General features: G+C 40.4%; 1 protein-coding gene across 1 annotated transcript; it reads right to left on the reverse strand.

Moving 5' to 3' along the window:
• Positions 1 to 7809: 7809 nt before the first annotated feature.
• On the reverse strand, positions 7810 to 14469 carry LOC115749296 (lectin-domain containing receptor kinase VI.3-like). The gene is made up of 2 exons (XM_030686043.2): positions 14353 to 14469; positions 7810 to 10449 (listed from the first exon to the last, which is right to left on the reverse strand). Exons 1-2 carry the CDS (start codon positions 14467 to 14469, stop codon positions 8233 to 8235), a joined length of 2334 nt encoding a protein of 777 aa, XP_030541903.2. The 3' UTR covers positions 7810 to 8232.
• Positions 14470 to 14860: the final 391 nt, after the last annotated feature.

Below are 14860 nucleotides of genomic sequence, written 5' to 3' on the forward strand. Positions count from 1 at the left end.
AATGTGCCTTGTTTTCCCCGGCCTCGTGAAAGCAAATCAGGAAAAGCAACGCTGTAACTTTTATTGTGGATAACAAGAATAAAGAGTTAGACTCCATTTTGGTGGTTCTTATAAAATTAATGATTTAGAGAATATTTTTTTAAAAAAACGGGCACTTGTGTCGTTTACAAAAATGAATAAATGAAAATTATTTTTATCGTCCACGAGAATGTTTGGACGTAGCTTGTTGTCGATAATAAGAATATTTTTCATAAACTAATTATTTCAAGTTATACAAATGATCACTTAAAAAAAAATTATACAAGCGATCACTTTTACGAAATTTTTTTCTAAATTATTCATTTTTGTCGAGATAAACGTACCCTTAATACCACAAAAAAAAATTCAAGTTGGTGCACTCATACCGCATTTACCTCCAAACTCATTCTTGTGTCACAAAAATCCCAAATTTCTTGTGGTACACATATGCTTCCGCGTCAGCAATTTAGTGGGATATTAGACGGAGCCTAACGGAGGGTAGATATTTCATGGGTTTACCAATTTAGTACTTTTTATGGCATTAGGCTTAGAAAACCCCTGCTCTTGACTTTGTCGAATCCATAAAACTCTAGAAATTAGAGATGTACGTGTGAAATAAAGTGCTTTAAGACGAAATTTATATCACAATGCAAATTAATTGACTTTCGCACTGAACGGTGCAAGTTATCTATTTGTACATAAATAATGAGAACTATCTTCAAAGAGAGTATCCTTAGAACTTTGAAAAAAAGATCGTCTTGCGTATTTGGCAAAATCAGAGGTCTTCCTTCTCACCAAGCCATTTGTTAGATATTAATTTTCTTCTTTCTCCACTAATTTATCCACTGTTTAATTATGATTCCAAGATTTTAATTGCTTCTTTATATGCATAACTTCTTACCATTTATTACATCACATTATGTTATAGTTAATTAAACTTTCATACATCATTTTCCTCATATTTTAGATGCATGCAAAGGGCGGGTTACGAGAAAATTGTCCAAAACATCCTAAACTTATTTACATTTTGGCTAATTTAGTCATAAACTTTTGAATTTTGTCAATTGAGTCATAACCTTTTTACACTTTGCTAATTGAGTGCATGCAACCAATTTTAATCTAAAATCATTGACTTGACATCGGTGGTGCCACGTGGAACTATCAGCACTGATGTGGACAAGCTCATCGACCCTCGCCAGGCTTGGCACCAAAAAAAAAAAAAAAGAAAGAAAGAAAGAGAAAGAAAAAAGAAAAAAAAAAGCCCTTACCAAAAAAAAAAAAGAACTCATAATTTTTCAAAAAATTTATAAAAGTTGTACACGTTAGAGCCGACCCGTGCCATGTTGGATGTTCGACATCCACATTAGTGATTTTCGGGTAAAAATGACCGAATGGAATCAATTGACAAAGTGTCAAATGGTTTATGACTCAATTGAGACAATCAAAACGTTTTTGAATGAATTAGCTAAAATATAATATGTTTTGTTAGATATTATTGGTATTTTGATTTATTCTGATTGATCATGATTTATTCTGATTGATCCTCAATATTCATTCTGATTGATATCAATCGGATTGATTATAATTGATTGTGTATTATTTAGTTACTGTATTTAGTCTTCTCGTAAAGCCTATAAATAGGCTCCTTCTGTACATTGTTGAGATATCAAGAAATACACAAAATTCCTCAATTTATTTCTTTTTCTTTATCTTCAACTTGGTATTAGAGCCATGTTTCTGGCTTTGCAACGCCAACCATACAAGCTGCATTGTGTTCTAGTCACAGAGGCTTCGTTCTCTTCCCATAACTGTCAGACGCAAGCCGCGTCATCCTTGCTTTCTTCCGTTGCATCATCCCCAGTCATTCTTGCTCGTACGACTGGTTTTGCAACACTAGCGTTACACTTGAAGATTCCTCGTCGCTTTACTAGTCCAACCAGCCAAGTCTTGCCCCCGACAAACACTTTATGCGCTCGCACGCGCTAGCTAGGGGTCCTGCGCGTGAGATCCACTCGCTCATGTGAGCTGCACATGGTCAGAAGCTTCCACAGAGTTCTGCTGACATCATCATCACGTCACCTCGACGTCATCAGCTCATATCTACGTCAGCAGTCACGTGTTGCCACATCATCAGCCGTGTCATCATTCACATGTCAGCCAAGTGTCGCCACATTAGTAGTCGCGTGCCGCCACGTCATCAAGACGGTTGACCGATGACCAAGACTATTGACCACCAACGTTACCTATTGACTTTTGATCGTTGACCGAAAGTTGACCGTTTCAGTTCCTGAGGTATTTTGACGTGCTGATTCCATTTTTGGGGTATTTTTCTCCATTTTTGCGGTCTCGCACTAGTTTTCTTGATATTTATCCTACAAATCAGTATTTTCGATGGATAAAATGGATGTGCCAATACCCATTCAAACTATGTTTAATGGAACCAATTATATTTTATGGGCCCACAAAATGTCAAGTTTTTTGAGAGGACGTAAACTCTGGCGTTACTTCACTAGTGAAATTCCCTTGCCTAGGAGAGCTATTGGGGAAACTAAAGACAAATTTAACGAGCATTTGAAGGAATGGGATAGCAAGAATCATTAGATTCTAACATGGTTTCGAAATACTTCGATTCCTTCTATCAGGCTTCAGTTTGGTAGCCTCAATACAGTAAAGGAAGCTTGGGATTGCTTGCAAATCGTTATTCCATCTCGGATATTGCTCATCAATATCGGTTGTTAGGAAATTTACATTGTATGCATCAAGGGACAAATCAGTCCATTAATGGTTTTTTGTCCTTTATGCATGCAATTTGGGATCAATTGGCTCTATTTGAGCAACAATGGGATGCTGATGCTGATGCACTCAAGTTCGCTGTAGACAAATCAGTCCATTAATGGTTTTTTGTCCTTTATGCATGCAATTTGGGATCAATTGGCTCTATTTGAGCAACAATGGGATGCTGATGCTGATGCACTTAAGTTCGTTGAATATCGTAATCGTATGCGTGTTACGCAATTTTTTATAGCACTCAATGATGAGTTTGAACCCATTCGAGGTTTACTTCTACAAAAAGATCCGTTGCCTCGTCTTGAGGCTGTCCTTTCAGAATTATTGATTGAAGAGACTCGGCTTGCTACCTTGAAGACGCATCGCCCTATTCCGTCTACTCCTAGAGAAGCGATTCTCGCCACTCTTGCCTCTTCCTCATAAAACAGACCCTAGTGTACGCACCGCCATCGAACTAGTCACTTTGCATCCACTTGCTATCGATGTCAACCTAAGCAACCTACGGGGGCAAAAAACCGATCCCGATATAGAGGTCCACCTGGACGCTTATCCACTACTGCCACTACTATTGAGGATTCTTCCAACAACTCATTTGTTATCTTATCTTTAGAGGTTGCATTCATTGAGATCAACTCTCTCTAGCCCTGTTTGTCTATGACTCCAAGTACTTCTAATTCGTGGTTTTTTTTTTTACTTTGCCTTTTGCAATCAACATGACTTTGAATACGAATATGCCTACATCAAAGTCAGTTCTTTCACAAACACTTACTATTCATACATCAGACAATTCACAGATGTTAGTTAGCCACATAGGAAACATATCAATGTCCACATTGTCATTACTAGACACTTTCATTGTTCCTAAGCTGTCCTTTAATCGATATTTGTGGGTTAACTATGTGAACTTGGCTTTGACATTCGCTTTTCTTCCGATGGTTGTCGGGTGCGGGATCCACAAACGGGATAGATAATTGTAAAGTGGGACGCCTATTCGAGCTTATCTCTTTAAAGCTTCCTAAGGGCCCAAGTAGTTGTGCTGCCACATTATCATTTGAAACTTGGCATTTTCGTTTGGGTCATGCTTCTTCTTCTTGTATAAGTCATTTGATTTCTAATGGTCTTTTAGGTTCGGTTGATAATAAACACTTTGATTGCTTGCCATGTAAGCTGGGAAAACATTACACTTTGCCCTTTGATCTTAGTGAATTAGTTTCTAATGCTTCTTTTGATTTGATTCATTTTGGTATTTGGGGCCCATCTCCTATTCCCACTATAGGATGATCTCGCTACTTTGTGATTTTTGTGGATGATTATTCTCGTTATATGTGGATCTATCTTATGAAGCATCATTCTGAATTGACTCATATTTATTGTAATTTTGTTGCTATGGTTAAAACACAATTTTCCAAAAGCATCAAGATCTTCCGTGCTGATAATGCCATGGAGTAAAGAGACACAGAGTTTCTCAAAATTATTTCTCAAAATCGCACTGTCATTCATCGTTCTCGAGCTGTGCGTAAACATCAACACATCTTAAATGTTATTCGGACTCTTCTAATCTCGGCCTCTTGTCCAGAATATTTTTGGGAAGAAGCTTCTCATACTGCTATATACACCATCAATCGCACTCCATCTCCTACTATAGGTAATACCTCTCCTTATGAGCAGTTGCATGGCGGTATTTCTAATTACAATCTTCTTCGAATCTTTGGCAGTGCTTGTTGTGTCCATCTTCTTCCAAATGAACGCACAAAGTTAGAACCTCGTGCTTGTCTATGTTGTTTCCTTGAGTACGGAATTGAGCATAAAGGTTATCGATGTTGGGATCCTATCTCTAATCGACCCAGTGTATCTCGCCATGTTACCTTTTGGGAACACAAATGTTTTCTTTGCTTCGTCCCTTTGACTCCTCTCCTACTACTACTCCCTTCTTTACTGATCCTTCAGTGGATCTTTTTCCTGAAGATACATCAACGAAATCTTCCTCTTTGGAATTGTCTTCCTCTAATCTTGATGCGGGAACCTATGGTGAACCCACTTCAGCATCTCCTGATTTGTTTACACCATCATTCTCCACTTAGTCTTTTTTTTCTGCGTTAAGTCAACCTTCTGTTCAACTTCGTGACTATCATTCTTATTCCGCCATTGCTTCTTTTCACGAGCCTCGCACATACACAGAGGCTCGAACTAACCCTTTTTGGTAGCAAGCAATGGCAGATGAGTGACGCGCATTAGACAAATATCATACATGGAATTTAATTGATTTACCTCTTGGAAAGTCTGTTATAGGTTGTAAATGGGTGTGTAAGATCAAAACTAAGGCGGATGGTATAGTGGAATGCTATAAAACTCGACTAGTTGTAAAAGGTTTTACTCAAGAGTATGGGATTGACTATGATGAGACATTTGCTCCAGTTGTACGTCTTATTTCGGTTCGAAGCCTTCTTATTGTTGTAGCCACTAAGCGATAGTCACTATTCCGGATGGACGTAAAAAATGCCCTTCTTAATGGTGATCTTACTGAGGAAGTTTATATGGAGTCTCCTCTTGGCTATACTATTTCTTTTGATAAAGTATGTCGGTTACGAAGAGATTTATATGGACTGAAACATGCTCCTCATGCATGGTACTCAAAGTTCAGCACCACCATGGAGCATCTTGGCTTTCGATCCAATCCTTATGATAATGCTCTATTTGTTCAAAAAACATCTCGTGGGACTATTCTCCTACTGTTATATGTAGATTGGCATGGTTATTACTGGTGATGATCATATCTGTATCACAAAACTCCAATACTATGTTAAGCAGCAGTTTGAAATGAAAGATCTCGAGCGTCTCACTTACTTTTTTAGCTTGGAGGTTGCCTCAGACTCATCGAATTATTATCTTTCTCAAGAGAAATATGCCACCGATTTTTTTTCTCTTGCGGGACTCACTAATACCAAGGTTGCTACAACTCCAATTGAGGCAAATGTGAAATTTAATGATAATGGTGGAATTGTTCTTTCGAATCCTTCCCTTTATCAATAGTTGGTTGCAGCCTTGTATATCTTATAGTTACTCGTCCGATATTGTTTGGGTTCTAGTCCTAGTTTTGCGCCGACTCTTTGTTTTTTTGTATTCTTCGTATGTCAAGGCACCTTGTTTCATGGTCTTTTTTACTCTACTTTGGTTGCTTTGCTAATTGGGCTGGTGACCCTCTTGATCTTCGCTCCACTAGGCTTTTTCTTGGCCTCTCTATCTGGCGTGCAGTTCGCCGATCAAGCAGGCGGAATATCGTCGTTGTTTTGGGTTACTTTGGTTTGATGGTTATTAGAAGACATGGGTTGTTATGGTGGAACAATCATTCTGAGGCGCTATTAATAGCCCTAATGTGTTTTTTGGCGCGATTGTTTTTCGCTCTGGCGTGGTCTTTTTTTTTCTCTACTAATCAGCTGTGATATCTTTAAAGCTCCACGGGGTTTAGGATCTTTTTCCAACTTCTCTTCTTGTCCTTGTTTGGGGATGTTTTTTTGTTATTATGATTTTTCGATTGATTGTATTGATTGTGCATTATTTAGTTTTGTATTTGTTTCTTGTAGCCTTAATGGTCTTCTTTGTTTATCGAAACCTTTTTTGGTTTAAGACTTTTTGGATAATTTTTCTGAATGGTTACATATAGTAAGTTTTGAAATTAGAAAATACAAAGCTTGTCTGAGACAAAAATTAGGAATATCTTTGTCGGATTTTCGAAAATATCTTGAAACGTGGTCATTACCCAGACACTTATTCATGAGTCGGCAGAGGTTGACAGTGAATGCTGCCAAAATAGTGTTCATTAAGGAGCGACGCGAGTTTTCTTAACAAGAAGTCATCAAAGTATACGCCAAAATCTGCATGCTTTGACAAAGCCATTGCGTATTTAACTCGTTATTTTGTCATGAATCGCCGTCGCAAAACCGCAGTCCATAAAGCGACCAAGAATATGGAAAAATAATACAAGTAATCCATAAATTTTGATTTAATTTTCAATGTCCTATCTAGATTTTTAATTTATTCAACGTGATTCCTAAACCATTAATAAATATTCGATCTAATCCCTAAACTCTATGGAAATATTCAATGTTGCCCTTCGGTTGATTTAAGTTAACAAAATTTGTCGATATGGCTCCCAAACAATTAGGTTTGAACGGTAGATGACAAAAAAAAGTCACATGTGAATTATCAAAGTAAAATATTCATTTCAGATCAGGATATAATAATTCACGTCATCAAATAACGGTGGACATGTTAGCTCCCTATTTTTTTTCCCTTTTCTAAAGTAGATGGATTAAAAAGATGGATATGTCAGCTCATCATTTTTAAAGATCCAACTCAACATATAATAATCCACGTCATCAGACAATGTTTAAGTTATCGTTTGAGTAAACACAAGGGCGATATTGAACATTTATTGGTAGTCAAAAGATTACATTGAATATACTAAAAGCTTTGGGATGTTATTGCATATTGAGCCAACATTCATGTATTGTTTGTCTTTTTTTCTTTGTGAAAAGGGGTTGTCTGCTGAATGTGTACATTTCTCGTGAAAATCCGACAGATGGTCGAGTTTACTTGAAAAATAAAAAAAAACAATTCCCAACATTAAAATCTTTCTTTCCCTTGTTTAATTGCGCACTACAAACTCTTCGTTTAGACCACTTTTGGGAGAGATTCTTTCTTGAATTGCCGAAAGACTTTCGAGTCCATTGAACATTCCACAAAAATAATCCAACATCATTAACCATAATCATTGGAGTTCTGGTGGAAGATGAATAGAAACTTCTTTTTTGACTATTATCTTTGTTTTTTGAGTCCAAACTTCACATTCATTGACGGAAGGCAGCCTCGCTAACATCGTGGAAACTTCCAAAGAAAAGGGAGATTCAAATTTCTACGTATGTAGAGCACATACGTAGATCCTTCAACCCGAAAATTTTGAATTAATGAATAGAGAAAGAAACATGTATACGAAGAGCAAATAGACCCGTGTTCAGACGATGCAGGATGCTCTGAGTCAAGCAATAATCTCTTTTTGGAGCAGTCCAGCATAGTATTTATCTGATCTCTCGGTCGAGATTCGTTCGCTTACGATAACATTTTGAATGAATTCGGAGACTAACAGTAAGCCTGAAATTTCGCAAGAAGAATCCCAGAAAGCGAATTTGCGTATAAATTTCGGAAACTGTGGTTGGTGTAAAATCTACAAACCAAAAAATTTTCTCACAAGTTAAATTGCATCTGTGTCTGTGTAGTGTGTTTATCCTATACTGCCCGAAAATGGCCATGCAAAAACATTTCTGTACGTATGAATCTCAACCTTTCTCGTCCTAGCTGCAAAAGGAAACCAAAAAGAATTGCAGGAAACATTATCAAAACGAAAGACGGGAAAGGTTTGAGCTGCTCCTATTATCTACCGCCGCCTAAAGAAGTGGAGAACGAATGGACGGACGATGACACCCGGGACGATGTCGACGCATGAGACGTCCCGGTGGTTGTATCGGAAGAAACTGCCTCGAATAATCTCAAGCTCATGTCGTTGGCTCCTCGAGAACCGGCAGAGTTCGGATCGTCGGTGAAAACGGGTACCGGCTCATCCCGGTTTAGATACCGAATCACCTGCCTCATGGTAGGCCGAGCTTGGGCATGGTACTGGGAACAAGCAAGGCCCAAATTCAATACCCTCTCCATCTCCTCGGCATCATAGGCCGAACCTAACTTGGGATCCGCGGCATCGAGAATCCGACCCGTCTCGTAGCATTCTATCACCCAATCCATCAGCAGGAATTGGCTCGAACCCGTCGGACGCCTGCCGCTGGCTACTTCGAGCAGCAGAATGCCGTAGGCGTACACGTCCGAGCTCGTTGAGGCCTTCCCCGACCGGGCCAATTCTGGGGCAATGTACCCTATGGTTCCGACCAAGTTGGTGGTGTGCGACATCTTGCCGTGTTCGTATAGCCTCGCGAGGCCAAAATCCCCGAGCCGTGCGTTCATTTCCGCGTCGATCAGGACGTTGCTGGACTTCACATCCCGATGGATCACGACTTGCTCCCACTCCTCGTGGAGGTACAGCAATCCGGCCGCGACGCCCTTGACGATGTGGAACCTGTGTTCCCAATTCAACACGAAGCCGTCCTTCCGCTTGAAGATTAGCGAGTCGAGGCTCCCGTAAGGCACGTAGTCGTAGACGAGGAGGAGCTCATCCTTCTGCTTGCACCAGCCTTGGAGATTCACCAGGTTCTTGTGCCGCAGCCGGCCTAAGCTCTCGATCTCAGCCACGAACTCCCTCATTCCCTGTATTGAGTTTCGAGATACTTTCTTGACCGCGACCTCGCACCTGTTAGTCGGCAAGATGCCGTGGTACACTGCGCCGAAGCCGCCAATTCCTATCACCTCGCTCTGTTTGAACCCTTTTGTTGCCTCGTGAAGATCCCTGTACCTGAACCTGTGAGGGCAATCTAACTCCCAGTCCTCAAGATTCTCATGCTGCCTCCTCTTCTTGATCATGGTATGGAAGAAAAAGATTCCTAAAAGGCACACAGCTATGACGCAAAGAGAGGCAATGAGGGCTACTATCTGTGGCTTGTAAGAGGAAGATGATGAATCTGTCTGGTCTGGAGGCAGAGGAAGCCGACTCAGATTGAGCGGAGTCGCGGTTCCGTTCAACCGGAAGCTCCATCCCAGAACGTAGTGCAAGCTTCTCTTGGTCCCCGTCGAAGCAGAGAACCCGACATACATGGTGTCCTCAAATATTGAAGTGAGGTTAACGGCCACGGACAAGAGAGGTTTTACCGGTTTTGCCACATCGATCGGAGATATAGTGATGTCCACCAATTGCTTCGAGCTGTTGTACTCGATCCAACCTTGAATGGCCTTGCCGCTCTCCATCGTAATCTCCTCATTGTTAGACTTGCCATCGATGTTATAGGCAGCCGGCATGGTGGCGATCGAATCCATGCCGTTGAGGTTGAGCCCAACGTGGTTCCCCTTGGAGTCCAGGGTACCTTTGTACCCATTCACCGTGTCGAACTCCACCACGAGCATGTGGTTCGATGGGTCCCCGTCGTTCGAGGAATTGAAGAGGCCGAGGTAGTGCTCGGCCTTGGCACCCGGGAAGGAAGTCTTTGGGGCGACCACGAACGCGAGGCCGTAGCCGCCCTCACCGGAGCTCGGAGGCCTTATGGCGAACACGAAGTGGGTGCTGAAGGAGAGAGCGGCGGAGCCATTGGAAGCGGAGCTCTTGGCCAACATCTGGAAAGGCCGACGATAGAAGGCTTGGCCGATGTCGTCGCTCGACATGTTGGTGAGCTTGAGAGCTCCGCTGGGCTTGATGATGGAGGCGCCATTGAAGATCATAGGGGACTCCGCCGAGTCGTTGAACCCATGGAAGATGAACTGATCGGACTGAGACTGAGACAGTGCAATAACGAGAAAGCAAGCGAAGGGGAGGCAAAAGGAGAAAGCCCCATGATTCGCCATTCCCGAAGCGGGGAGCTTTTCTCGAAATCCGGGAGAAGAAACAGGAAAAGACGAGAGGATGGAGGAAGAGGAGAGATTCTCTGCAGGTTTTGTAAGTGAGCACTGTGACGGATCGAGGGCGGCGAAGAGGTCAAAGTCAACATAATTCTATAGCGATGGCCAAAAGGCCAAGGCGAGAAGAAGAAGAGCGCGTTGAATCATTTTAGCCCCCGCGAAGATGATTTGTGTCGTAGTCATTACTAAAGAGGCGAAGTCCATTAAATAAACAAGGAAGACGATACAGAAGAAGTGCTGCATGACTCCGCAACTTACCGTGCTGGGAACTGCTTGAATTTTCCTATGCTTCTAGAGATTCATCACTTCATGTTTTCCCGGGACCGGTGACCGGCATCGTGCGTGTATAAAGAGATCCGTCGTCACATCAGGCGCGTCTAGGAATTTTCGAAGATGAAGGCATATAATCTTTTTGGAGCGATCTGCGATATCGAGTTACCTATGATCAAAGGGTAAGGATCATGAATTCAAAATTTTCCCCGTCATTTACTATTTTTGGGTGTGAATGCAAAATGGCGCGTGGTTGAGTTTTTTTTTTCTTCTTCTTCTTCTTGTTTTGTTGAAGAAATTATGTGTAAGCACGTGAGCACACGTTCTCATCTTGTTTAATTGATCTGCTTCGTTATGGACCACAGCCTCGTTGCAGATATTTATAGTTATTGTGTACTTGTTCTTGCATGGTCGTCAATTTGTAAAAGACGAGGTTATATCCTCGGGTCCCTTTCATACTACAGGAGAAAAGGGGGAGCAATTTCGGCAAAGTAAAAGGTCGTTTTGGGTGTCGTGAAATAGAAAGATGAATCGGATAGAAATCTGTGCTTTTGGTATGAAATGAGTCTAGGCAATACTCAGTGATGATTTGGTGACCTGTAAAAAAATCAATTCCGTTGAGGTAAAGCTAATCCATAGAGTTAATGCTATGAAATGCCTCAAATTATTACATCCATGATAAAATTACCCCTTAATTAGTTTGTTGATCACCAAAAATTTCGAACTCGTACGCCCGTGATAAATTTACCTCATATTAATTTTTGGATCACTAAAAACCCAAAACTGGTAGATTTGTGACATATTTATCCTTCGTTGTCTTGAAATTACTAAGTTGGATGACACATGACAATAATTCAATTCACCCGACAAGTCCACGTGAAAATCTACTTCAATTTTGAATAAATTTGTCGCAAGTATACCAGTTTGAAGTTTTTTATTACTCAAAAATTAGTTTAGTGATAAATTTGTCATAGGTATATTAGTTTGGAGATTTTGGTGATCCAAAAATTAATTTAGGGTAAAATTTTCACATGTGTACCAATTTGAGATTTTTCGTGATATCAATCATAATATATATGAGACACCTATATCCTAATGCTAAATTAGCCACTAACTGATGAGTCTCTTATGGACATTGATATATATTTTTTTGCCTAAAATTTAGCCCTTCAAAGTTTGTTACTTCTATGATTCGGTCTCCTAGCTCTTCTTTTGTGTGGCGTCGCTACTCGCTAGCATGATGCGAAAGGGACATCTTGACCTGATTGTGACACCATATAAATGCCATAGCACCACACACACAAGGGCTAGGTAATAGAAGGAAAAAGACACCATGGAAGAGGAGGCTGCTGCGCTGCCGCCGCCATGCCCTACCCGTGGTGAGCGTCTAGTAATGTCGAGTCAAGGTTCGAGATCATTGTTAATAGTGAAATTACATGAAATGAATTAGAGAATCGAACTATTAGTGCTAAAAAGCCACATATTTCTTATATTGTAACTAACACAATGAACAAGCTGATGATTAAAAAAAAAATGATAATTTTTTTTTCATTTGATATGTTTTTCGCATTCGGAAAAAGCGGAGATTTATGTAATCAAGTGTTTTCCCATTGGGGAGAGAAAGTCTTTTCCCTATCGTGTAGACACAAACAAGATAAGTAGGTAAACTTCCTATGTTTGAAGGAGGAGTATGGTTCACATCTAAATAACATGAATGTGATTAAAATCTTGATCAATTATTTAATCGGATAAATCGAGAGTTGGGGCCGACAAATCAATTATAGATATTGTGCGAATCACAGGTCGATAACACAAGAGCCGAAACTTCGATTATTCACTTTATGCGTGGGACGCTACCCGGAAATAGCTATCTAAAAATGATGTAGAGTTTAACTTCTCCACCATCACTCTCCCAATTATCAATCATATCTTTTTCTTCACCGGAGGTGGGGAATGCCCTTTATTTGCTTTATGTCCGAAGGGTCTTGAGATCCAGACGAGGCCTAAGATGAAGCAATTTAAGGATTTACTCACTACTATCCAGTTAATTGGAAGGGCCCTACATTTATTTTTGTCTACAAACTTTTCTTTTTCATTTTCTTGGATTTTATTTTTCAAGACGAGCCATTTGACCGACTGAGTGATGTGTGAGAGGAGACTTGTCAGGGCCCACTGATTTGCTGACTGACTTCGATTGGGGAAGAAGATTGTTAGCGCGTCCCTTCCCACTTGCGGCTCAAGAAGCGCTAAACAGATAATTTACGTATTTACGAAAGGTGTTAATACCTTCAGTATCCCATTTATCTAAAGTTCATCTTTCTCACAAAAATACTTTAAATTGGCGCAATCGGGCCGCATTTATTTCAAACTAGTGTACTTGTGCCACATTTTCAAATATCTTAAATCGGTTTATGATAAATATGGTATGTCTTTATCAATTTGAAATCGAAAACTGCCCTCTATCTACTTTATGTCTAAGGGGTCCTGAGATCCGGACAAGGTGTTTGTCTAAGCATTTTTTGGATTAACTCAAGACTATCCAGTTAATTGGAAAGATGTTGTATTTTTGTTAAGTTTCTTTTTTTTTTGGATTTTTTTTTAAGACGGCCATTTGACCGACTGAATGATGTCTAAGAGGAGACTTGTCGGGGTCCACTGGTTTGCTGGCTGACTTCGATTGGGGAAGAAGATTATTGGCGCGTCCCTTCCAACTTGCGGCTGAAGAAGGGCTAAATAGATAATTTACGTATTTACGAAAGGTGTTAATACCTTTAGTATCTCATTTATCTAAAGTTGATCTTTCTCACAAAAAAACTTTAAATTGGCTCGATTAGCTCACATTTAACTGGGATGTGATTTCTAAAAATCTCGGGGTTTATGATAAAAGTGGTTGTTCATTTGAGAACAAAACTTTACACTCGTGAGTTGTATATTTTTTTGGCCCACAAAGAATTGTGGCTGGAAGGCCGGAGATCTTGTACTTGGAGTCCCCCCTTGATTTTGATAAACTCACTTACGGGAGCAGATCACTTCGGCTGGGAAGCTGGAGCACTTATCACTGAAGCAAAGATCTTGGTAATGGGCTTCTCTGGCTTTAAGCTGGCCCATTGCCCGAGCTCATAGGAACAGATCCTTCCTCAAAATAGGTTGTCCAACCCCTAGAAACCTTCCGGGCCTTGTCATGTTTCTGTTCCGCATCTTTGTCCCCGAACAATTTCGTTTAGCAAATGAGAACTATTTTTCTGACAAAAACAAAAAGTTTTCCGGCCCTTTCTCTCTTCCACACACAACACGGCACAATGACTATCCAGGACTAACCCCACAGCGTTGAGCTGCCGCTCGACAACAGCTCTGACGCTAACGTCGACGGAGACGATGCCCTCGCTCTCGAAAAATGCTCAGGCCCCTGCTCATTAAGAAGTATTTGATCGGGGAAGTAATGTTGAAAATAATATTTCGTAATTTTTCCATAATGAATTCATGAGCTTTGTGTTTTTTGCTCACGAAAAAATGATTTAAACAGGGTCAGGGCCTACCTCGTCCTCCGTTGGAATACTTGGTTTAAGACACAAACGAAGCATCAACTGCCCATGAGATGACCCCGTCACCGTAGCTCCACCATGTGCGAGTGCTCTATTTTATGGGACATTTAATTCCACATGTCTCTTTGAATAAATTCGAACCAAACATTCCGTAGCTTCAAGTAAAGGGTGCTCTTGGAAGTACCTGATTTTCTATTGCATGATATGACCGCGTTTGCATCATGGCTTTAACATTTTGCAGGTGAATTCCCTGTGATAATAGTAGTCTTTGCAATGCAGTAAGGGTGCGCACTAGATCCATTTCTATTCGGAAATCACATCGGACTGAACTGACTGATTTAACACTAATTTTAGGAAGAATTAGTTCGATTCGCGATTCGCAATTTGGAAATGTCAATTCTACCTAGGAACATATTCAAGCCAATTCAACCAATTCCGTTCTTGGATTTGAAGACTCTTCAAGAAGAGAGAAAAGAAAAATACTTTTACACGCTACAAGAATCGACTCATGCATTTTAACATTAAAAGAAAACATAATAATGTGACCATCAAATGTTTTATGGTAGAATCGTGCGAATTTTATATTTTCTACTTAGGAAACCGTCTTATCCCGGAACCGATCATCCTTGCAATGCAAATGGGCCAAAATAGTTAAATTTTTTTTCTAGTCATACAAGTATATATTTGTCTCA

The sequence above is a fragment of the Rhodamnia argentea genome, chromosome 10 (assembly GCF_020921035.1).
Source record: "Rhodamnia argentea isolate NSW1041297 chromosome 10, ASM2092103v1, whole genome shotgun sequence".
NCBI lineage: Eukaryota > Viridiplantae > Streptophyta > Magnoliopsida > Myrtales > Myrtaceae > Rhodamnia > Rhodamnia argentea.

Coding starts and splice junctions, on each gene's coding strand:
- LOC115749296 (XM_030686043.2), bottom strand. CDS start 14,469: ATGGATCTAGTGCGCACCCTTACTGCATTGCAAAGACTACTATTATCA. Junction 10,450..14,352: donor ATCATGCAATAGAAAATCAG/GTACTTCCAAGA, acceptor CCATCGCTATAG/AATTATGTTGACTTTGACCT.